The sequence below is a fragment of the Brachyhypopomus gauderio genome, unplaced genomic scaffold (assembly GCF_052324685.1).
Source record: "Brachyhypopomus gauderio isolate BG-103 unplaced genomic scaffold, BGAUD_0.2 sc131, whole genome shotgun sequence".
NCBI classification, from domain to species: Eukaryota; Metazoa; Chordata; class Actinopteri; order Gymnotiformes; family Hypopomidae; genus Brachyhypopomus; species Brachyhypopomus gauderio.
The window spans coordinates 496,720-506,739 of NW_027506952.1; the positions used below are offsets into that span (position 1 = coordinate 496,720).

A 10,020-nucleotide genomic window follows, 5' to 3' on the forward strand; every position below is an offset into this window, starting at 1 on the left:
AGAGCTTATTAATCATAATGTAAATTACCGTTATCAGAGAATAGGCCCCAGGCATCACAGTGGGGCAATTATTGTGTTTGTAGTAACTGATATTGTTCCTGGTGGTATTGCCTGTGATTCACTAAGTGAACGTAAGAAATACTGTATTTGTAATTGTACCGTTTTTTATGGTTTTATTATGTAATGGCTTGCTTGTTTGGACTTCAGACAATCAGGAATTATGCAGAACATTCTGTTCACATACTGTTAAACGGACTCTATCTGATACCAAGAATGATGAGGCCAGAAAACCATGTAGCCGAATATCCCTCAGCTAAAGATTCAGGTAGAAGACTTTTTGTAAAGACTTTTTTGCATATTAATTGACTTGAAGCTTTTAATTCATATGCTTACCTTTTCATCATAGATTTTCAGTGAACTTTGATTTTACGTGAACATATGGTATGCTGCTTTAACGTTTAGGCCTGGTTAAGTAAAGAAAGATCAGTATTTGTGTCCAACACAGAGACCCATGAGGGTGTGACTGCAGGTTTTCATACTGCCACTTTATACTGCATTAATTCCACTATAGCTTAAGTGGTTGTTTAAGGGCAGGAGGTTCAGTGTGCTGTTATTTACGATGTGCATGTTTCCTCATTCTTGTGCTGTGAGTAGATGAAGGTTCTGTGCTTATTATGAATCGATCCCACAGACCTTGAAGAACATTTTACTGGGTTGTTTAAAAACCTAATTCTGCATTATCTTACCAAGTGTGATCGATGGCTTCTTCAACTGTAGTTAGGATAGATCTTCTGCAGATAGTTCTTTAACTCAGTCTATGGACAACATAGTAATCCAAAATGCAAAATGTATGAAGGTGAGATCAGTGAGAACATTAATGCAGTATTTCCTTGGTAGATGGTATTGAAGTGGATCGGTAATAGAAATGAATCACTTCTTTATATATCGATTGCTCACAGTGCTATGCTGTGACATGCAGGACCCACCATCCTGCTACACCTGCTACACCTAGAAGACTCCATCACTTCAACATCAGTTTCAGACACCCTGCTAATTAAATAGCATCCAACCAAAACAATTTAACACAATGGACATTACGGTTGATATCAGTAATATTGTTGGGTTTATTTATTGTTGTAAGGATAGTATACCTAGTATAAATGGTAGGAAAATATCATAATGCAGAATATATGTGAAATATCTGAAATATTTTTTTACAATGATGATTTTAAAATGTGGACCATTCAAAACATTGCAAATATAAAATCAGATTATACAAGTTGATCTGTACACCTCTGAAAAATATACATGGATTTAAATTCTCTTAACACCTTTATATTTGTCATTCGACTCAGAGCCTCAAAAAGGTTTTTGAAGACACAGTAAGGCGTAGTTCAACTAACAATATGAATATTCTTATATATTTAAGACAAGATTAGAACATAAGATTTTTCTGCAGCCAGAGTCAGATGTTTACACATCCTAAATACTTGAATAATAAATACATAACCTCTAAATAATGAAAATAATACTTGTATATGGTATTGAGAGCACTGTACATATGTTGTCTTTTTGTATAGTTTGGAGTTGTTTCGGAGAGCAGGCATCACTGTGTGATGAGGTTTCCAACTGCATTGTCCAGCTCCCTGTAATCTACACCAGCCCTCAGCTCCTTACAGTCTGTTAGAGACAAAATGCAGGCTATTAGTTTTAGACAACTAGAATGAATTAAAGACAGTAAAACCTGGTCAGTTATGTGATATTGTGAAAACATGTCCCGTTACCATATGGGCTGTTTTCCTGTACCACAATAATTTTTGCATATGTGTTTCTCATACAAAAGACTTTTTAAAGTTTACATGATATAAAGCAGTAATAAAACACAATAAACCACCCTACTAAATATAGGCCAGTTCAAACAAACATGTTTCTGAGTTGAATTTATCAAATCAAATCAAAGTTTATTTGTATAGCGCTTTTAACAACTCAAGTTGTCACAAAGCAGCTTTACAGGATTTACAAGGTTAACAATACTATGGGTCCAGAACCCTAATGAGCAAGCCAAAGGCGACAGTGGCGAGGAAAAACTCCCTATGATGGTGGTGGGACCTAGGAAGAAACCTCGGGAGAACCAAGACTCAAAAGGGAACCCATCCTCCATTGGGCGGCCCGTTAACACACAAATTACACAAATACAGACAAATACACAAGTCACACACAAATCACACAATCAGACTAAGTAAAAATGACTTTTTACAATTTATAAACGGCTGTTAACTAAAAAACATGAGAATTTTCTCCGGCGGCAGTGAGACTGTGTGGGGGATGTGTGATTACTAACAAGGTTGCATTTTATGGAATGTTTTCCATATTTACCATTGCTAATGGCCTTTGCTAATATAACCATTGTATGCTACACAACCATGCTGAGTCATGTATAGATTCATCACCAAGTTCCCTGAGTCACTCCAGTTCACTCGAGTGAATGGAGACAGAGAGTCTGAGGGTGAGTTATAATTGCATAAGGCTTTCTGAGATCTCCACCTCAGTGCTGTAGCATTCTGACCATCAACATTGACTCTCAGTAGTGGGGCAATGATGATCAGTTGTGATTTTATTAGTGATATGTTGTTGATCAATAAAAATTATAACGTTAAAGGCATAGACATTTTTGGATACAATTAAGTTGTTTCTACTGTGTAAGCACTAGAGAGAACAATGCAGCCAATGAAGTACATCAAATAGTTTCATTTTGTAGAGGTACCAAATATTTATCACATGGTCATGTATGTAATTTTTCATATTTCAATTCGGAAAATTTACTGTCCTTCATGTTGAAATCGGACCAACTTCTGATCATGTGGTGCACAAAGCCCATTGTAATTGTAGCAGGTTCAAGTCAAATTGAATAAAATTTTAATTATTTATAAAAAACTCCATGATTAAAGGAGAAAGTGTAATATAAAATATAGGAGTGGCTGAATAATATAGCCAGAAAGACCTTTTGTGTTGATGCAAACAGGGTAACAAAGGCTGACATTGCAACTTCAGAATAGCAGTACACGAAACCTAAAAACTGAAATTATATTGTGCTGTCTGGCACACTCAAAGTGGGTTGGCAGGGTTTTGTGTGTAAAGCAAGTCTCTCCCAGTGAAAGCACTGACTCCGACCTACTGCATGTGAGACATGGGCAGAAGGCTAAATTAATGATGGGAGTGAAGAGAGAATCAATCTTGCTAATCCAGCATGAATGAGACTCAAACACAAACTGTTTGCATGCTTGAAAAAGAGACTATCAAGCAATACTGAGTTAGTGTTATACAAACAAGACCTTCCTGAGTGCGGGACTTTCTTTGTGTGCCTTCTAATATGTATTGATGCTTATTGTTATGCAGTGGAGTGTTTGTTCAGTCTTAGTTGGTTTGCTAGACTTATTCCAAAGGCAGACGTGGTACATTGTTTTTTTCCCCACTCTTTGTTTTTTGACAGCGTCTTTGTTCATTTTTGTTTGGGCAACAGACTCTCTCAGCATGACTGTGGGATTATGATTTAGGGCCCGTGTCCAGCTGAGCTCAAAGATCTGCTTCATGTGCATCCTGAGTGAGTGCCACGTACCTCTATTGCAGCTCTGTTCCCTGATGAGGATGACGCTTCATGAGTTGTCTGGATTCACAACGTACATGCCTGCTCGGTTGACTCTGGGCTTTGCTGGGTCCTCCTGATGAGAACGCGGAGATTCACAAATAAATACTTCCAATCACATTTATGACAAAGGGCATCCCACTGGTGATATGGGCAGTTGGCACTGTGACACCAAAACTGGAGTGTCTTCAACAGATACCAGGAATAACACCATCCAGAAGAGTACAGTCCTGGGAATGGCAAGAAGACTGCAGCATACACTTAAAGTCCAACACCTCCCAGCTAAATATGCAGTGAACCAGACTGCAAGTTATGGTAGGTTCTAAAAGTCTAAATATACTGTTACAATGCAATACAAGTAAAATTTGGGATGTACAGATAAACCAGCCCGGTGATCTGATGATCTAATTTCAGTTTTTCCCCCAAACAAAAATTATAGTGCACCGACATCTCTAATTGTGTGAATATTGAATTTGGGATTTGAAAAAAGCTCTGGCACAAAAGTATGACATGCAGCTTGATCATACTGAAAAAGGAACTTTTTGTGCAAAATAAATCAGCAGCATCTACTGACGTGGCTTCATTGAGGAACATCAGCATCACAGTGTCTAGGTGCCTAAGTCTTAACTAACAGAATTCAGCATGCATGCACCAGCCAGCCACATCTACCAGTGTGTTGCAGCAGCTGGGGAATCTCTAGAAGATTCTAGATTCCAGGTTTTCCTGCAGGTTTTCCTTCAGCCAAATAGAAGCAATCTGACTCCACATGTTCAATTATTTGATTTCAGTCTTCGCACAACTAAAGAGATTTATTGGTTAACAGTCTTGCTAGTTTGGAATGAAAACCTGCAAGTACACGGGCCATTTGTGAATAAGACCAAGCAACCTTCCTATAGAATGTCGTCTCTCATTCAGGGCTGTTTAACTTGTCAGTTCTTTTTCGAGAACATTCTGAGAACAATTTCCAGTATTAGAATATTAGTTAAATTAGTGTGATTTGCATTGGTTTAACTGGCAAAATGAGTAGAGAGCTCAAAGAGGTGCACTTACAAAGGGGGAGCCAATGGGGGTTTTTTGGGGTGTATGGGGGCTGTAGGGAGTGGAGAGAGGTTCTTTAAATGCTCTTCTTCCATAGGGGGTGTGTTCCTCTGGGACAACATTAGAATCGACCACTTTGTCCTCGGTGCAACATCTTACAATCTGGAGACCGAGAGAAAGAAAAAGCAAGAAATAATTATCACATTAGACAAAAGAACTAGCAGCCATGCATGGAAAGGTCTTTATGGTGATGCAAAACATTGAAAATTATGAATAGCCTATTATCTGTATTCAACATGGAAGATGACATGGAAAGAAGAGATTGCAAAGTAAATATTTAAGAATTTTGAGATTTAACAAACTTGTGTATGATGTTTACACAGAAATGTATATAAACTCATGCTCACCGCAATTATGAGGAGGATGATGAGGAGCACAAGGATGATGCAAACCAGCACAAGTAAAGCGATAGCCCAACCAGGGACCCCTTCATAGGGGTTATATCCACCCCCACCAACTGGGAGAGTAGTGTTCTGGAGAAGAGGTTCTGGGCCTCTTCTAGTGGTGAAGGAACGATTTGTGGAAGAGGAAGGCTTGGTGAAGAGGGGTAGAGTGCTGTGACTGGTGGAGGCGTTCTCTGCATGCTTGGTGGTTGTTTTGGAGAAAGGTTTGGTGGTAGTGGAGGAGCTCAGGTTAAGGTGGGCTTGACTTTGGGTGGCTGTAGGTGAAAAACTGGAGGATGTTTTCTTGCTGGGAACTCCTGAGGTCATTTTAGTCGTTGTATTGCTTGGTGATTTATGAGTGGTTGACTCATGACTGGTTGTTGTAAGTGTGGTTGGTTTAGAGCTGGTTGTTGTAACTGTGGTTGTGTTAGGGCTGGTTAGTTTAAGTGTGGTTTTGTTAGGGCTGGTTGCTGTAACTGTGGTTGTTTTAGGGCTTGTTGCTGTAACTGTGGTTACGTTAGGGCTGGTTGCTGTATGTGTGGTTGTTTTATGGTTGGATGTTGTATGTGTGGTTGTTTTAGGGTTGGATGTTGTATGTGTGGTTGTTTTAGGGCTGGATGTTGTAAGTGTGGATGTTTTAGGGCTTGTTGCTGTAACTGTGGTTATGTTAGGGCTGGTTGCTTTAAGTGTGGTTGTTTTAGGGCTGGATGTTGTAAGTGTGGTTGTTTTAGTGCTGGTTGTTGTTTTAGGGCTGGGTGAAGTGAACGTGGTTATTTTATGAGTAGTTGCTGTTTTTGTTGGATTAGTGACAGTGGTGTTTTTCACAACAGATGTAGAGGATGGAGCACTCGTTGGTGAAGTAGGTATAGATGGAGCTTGAACAACTGAATCCACAAAATTGTTAAATGTTAGTATTATATCAGTGTTAGTATTTTTCACTGTAATAAGGTTTATGATTCACTGCTGTCAGTATGCTGTACACAAATGCTTACCCTGTATTAACTCAGGTTTGATTGTAAGACCTTTTATGTGCCCACCATCAGACATGATCGTTTCCTGAAAAATACTTTGTAGCAGAACGGCATTGATGGGTATATAGGTCTGGAACTTGATGGTGGAGAGAGCAATCACAGATCCATGTCTGTTAGCAAAGAGATCACCATTAGAAGTGCTGATTAGAAATACTTAGCTGATGGTATGTAACAGTCATTCTCCCACTGCATGTAGAAATGGAGTCTTAAAGCCGTACGTGAATGTCATGTCTTGCACCCCTGTGTAGAATGACCGCGTGCCACAGCTGACGCAGGAAAGTACAATGTTCAGCTGTGAAGACACAACAGGTTCACATGGAGAGATTTTTCCAGAGGATGGTAGGAAGGTCTATCTGTACATAAATTTCATTAACAGTTCTGTCTCAAAAGCAAGTGAAAGATCTCAGGATTTATTCACACTATAAAAACTGAAATTGTTATATTGTTTTTTAACGTTGTGGTCAAACGATACTTTGGGTAGAACAAGAAAAAGCTCTATGCCCTATGCTCAAAGTTCATTGTTAAACATTAAAATACAAAAATAAACTGAACCAGACATCATGGAAAGAGTAAAAGGGTTTGTGTGATCATATATAAGCCCTGGAGTCAAGACACCTACTTATTTTGTCCATGAGACATGACATATTTTATTGTCCCCAGAAGAAAAACTGTTTTAGACTCAACGCATAAATCATCAAAGATTCAGATACATCACATATACTAATGTTATCATATGAATTAAAAATTACAGCATTTTACAGCACAACCCCTTAGAACAACTCTGCAATTATTGTGCTGTTCAGCAATCATTCTGTCCCACAATTGCAATTACTGCACACTTTCATATCCCATATGGCACAATCCTGTTGTTTCAAAACTCTTTAATTGTCACAAAGTCCTACACAATCAGCAGACACATAGCCATCTACACTTATTACACAGGCCCTTAGATATTACACACCCTCACAGCTGTAAGAAATAAATAATAGTATATTTACAATAGCAATAAGTAAATAACGGAAATACCACAATTATCACACAACTTCACTACTCTTCCACCTCTCAATATATTTATACAGTCTAAAAGAATGGCATCGTTCCTTTTGAAATTGCACCAAAGAGTGCTAGTAACTTTCATATGATGAATGAGATAAGAATGTCACAATTAAATAATGAAAAATTAATGCACATGTGTTTCTGTTGGTTCAGCAGTTATGGGACAAATTAACTAAAAACAACTAAAATCAACAAAGTTTAAACCAGAGCAAGCTTTATGGCGTTCTAGATACTTCAGGTTCAGGTGTGTAACGCTAGTACCATTGAGTATTAAACACATTTACTGGCAGATAAGTCATTCCAAAGGGGACTTAGATATGGTCATTACTTGTGGCTTATTCCTAAATGCAGTTGTTAATCAGTAAGAATAAAACCAATCTGAATCTACTCACCACATTATCAACCTCTGTGTACATATTCTTATAGTCAGGGGAGTTTTTGTTAAGGAGGGAATCGTTGAAAATCCTGTTGGTGATCACCATGGACAGGACGAAGGCCGTTACGGGGATGGGAGGAGTTGTTGTAGCTTTGGTGAGCATTTGTGGGGCTCCGGCAGAAGGTACACCTAAAGGAGACGTAGCAGTACATGTTACTTTCTGATTACTCTCAATATCTGTGTAGATAGTGAATGACCTTTTCATTTTTGCCTCCTTTTTGGTTTCAATTTTCATAGAGCTTCATTATGATTAAATCCCTTAAGCTTGGAAAAGGCTGTAAAACCTGTTAATGTGAGGCTAAGTGCAGACGACGAGCCCGATCAATCTCTGCCCTGCAGCATTGCCATTGCTAGACTTCAGAAACAGCTTCCCTTAAAAGGGGCCATTCTCTTGTTCCCAAAGATCTTATTTGATGTATTCTGTCATTAGTTGTTCTCGGTTACTCGGTTGGTCTCGGAGCCTACTGCTCAGGTAGGCTGTAGAGCATTATCAGTGATGAACTTCCCTTTGCTGCCATCATGATCATGACCATCTGTTGCACATTACCAATATTCAATTATTATTCATATCTTATGTAGTAATAAGGAGATAGATATCACATCTATCTGATACAGCTGAGAAATGCTGGTAAACAATTTTCCCACTCAGTAATCACTCCAGAGTGAACTTCATCCTAAGAAGCTCTCTTACCTGCACTCACAAACATCAGCATGCAGAGAGCCGTCCACCCGTATCTGACCAGAGAGTGCTCCATCACAAAGAACCTGTCTGATTCTTCAGTAATATTCAGTTGCAATGTTCAATGAGAGTTCAATGCCAGATAGAAGCAGAATTCCTCCACAGACCAACAAGAGAAGAAGTTTCTAACGCAGGAGTGTCTAGACTCCTGGTGTGCTGATGTGAATGAGTCTGGAGGAGGTGGATACCTGGCCTGACCTTTATCAAGGGGCTGTCACTCCGCCTGGGAGGGAACTATACCTGGGAAGGGTCAAAACATCTTTAACTGGGTGAACTGTGTGTGCATGTGCATGTGTGCGAGAAAGAATAAGAATGAGAGTGAGACACTCTGATTCATGGACTGGCATCGTGTCTTGTGTATTTGATCTGCATGCACTTGAATCACAATTACGTCAAACCGATATTATCCACATATGCTAGTGTCAATAACCTGCTGCACCTTAGTCCTACAGATATTCTCTTTTTGCTAAGGATGTGTTGTCATGGAAATATCTATTTTTAACTCAGTGAAGGAAGTACAACCTTTTGCAGGATGAAATAATATAATTATTTTAGATTATATTAGACCTCATAGTTAGAAGGTAGAACATCAGAAAAATATCGCACATGATGTGTTTTATATACATATACAAATATTTTAAAATGTGACAGGAAGTATACAGCTAACAGGACAGCTAACAGGACATTTGAAGAGAGAACAGTGATTTTTAATATTTAATATTTGTTGTGTGTGTGTGTACCATGCAATGACTTGCATCTACATCAACCATGCAGGGCAGTGTGAGGTGGGTGTGTGGGGCAGTGTGGGGTGGGTGTGACGGGCAGTGTGGGGTGGGTGTGAGGGGCAGTGTGGCATGGGTGTAAGGGGCAGTGTGGGGTGGGTGTGTGGGGCAGTGTGGGGTGGGTGTGAGGGGCAGTGGGGTGGGTGTAAGGGGAAGTGTGTGGTGGGTGTGAGGGGCAGTGTGGGGTGGGTGTGAGGGGCAGTGTGAGGTGGGGTGGGTGTGAGGAGCAGTGTGGGGTGGGTGTGAGGAGCAGTGTGGGGTGGGTGTGAGGAGCAGTGTGGGGTGGGTGTGAGGGGCAGTGTGGGGTGGGTGTGAGGGGCAGTGTGGGGTGGGTGTGTGGGGCAGTGTGGGGTGGGTGTGAGGGGCAGTGTGGGGCAGTGTGGGGCAGTATGGGTAGGTGTGAGGAGCAGGGGCATGTGAGCTAACATCCGCTCCTAGGCTGAACTTCAGCATGATCTCCTCATGCACCTGACTCATTCTCACACAACATAAAGGGATTTTATCATCATTACACTCCTCTTCTAAACATGGATTTTCAAAACAATGGAAGTCTGTCTAAAAAATTTTGTCAATTATTTTAAGAAATGTATTTATGTAACAAAGCAAATGAAGTTAGATCAGCCCTCCTGAAGCAGTGGCTTTAAGCATTGTAGTGTATGTATGGATGAGACTTTGATTCCATAGTATTACTGTTTCGTATTATGGGCTGCATTTTGGCTCATATCAAAACAGTCGTGCGAGCCAGGTCTCCTGTAGCTCCTTTAATAGCAGCTCAGTGTCATTATATAATAAGACAAATTTAGTATCGATATATTAAATAGTAATATTAATTATACTGAAACGCAAAAGGCA

General features: G+C 39.8%; 1 protein-coding gene across 1 annotated transcript; it reads right to left on the reverse strand.

Annotated features, from left to right (window-relative positions):
- Positions 1 to 1,175: 1,175 nt before the first annotated feature.
- Positions 1,176 to 8,531, reverse strand: LOC143499249 (uncharacterized). The gene is made up of 8 exons (XM_076993993.1): positions 8,339 to 8,531; positions 7,604 to 7,776; positions 6,374 to 6,447; positions 6,117 to 6,265; positions 5,089 to 6,008; positions 4,694 to 4,843; positions 3,617 to 3,719; positions 1,176 to 1,680 (listed from the first exon to the last, which is right to left on the reverse strand). Exons 1-7 carry the CDS (start codon positions 8,400 to 8,402, stop codon positions 3,654 to 3,656), a joined length of 1,596 nt encoding a protein of 531 aa, XP_076850108.1. The 5' UTR covers positions 8,403 to 8,531; the 3' UTR covers positions 1,176 to 1,680; positions 3,617 to 3,653.
- Positions 8,532 to 10,020: the final 1,489 nt, after the last annotated feature.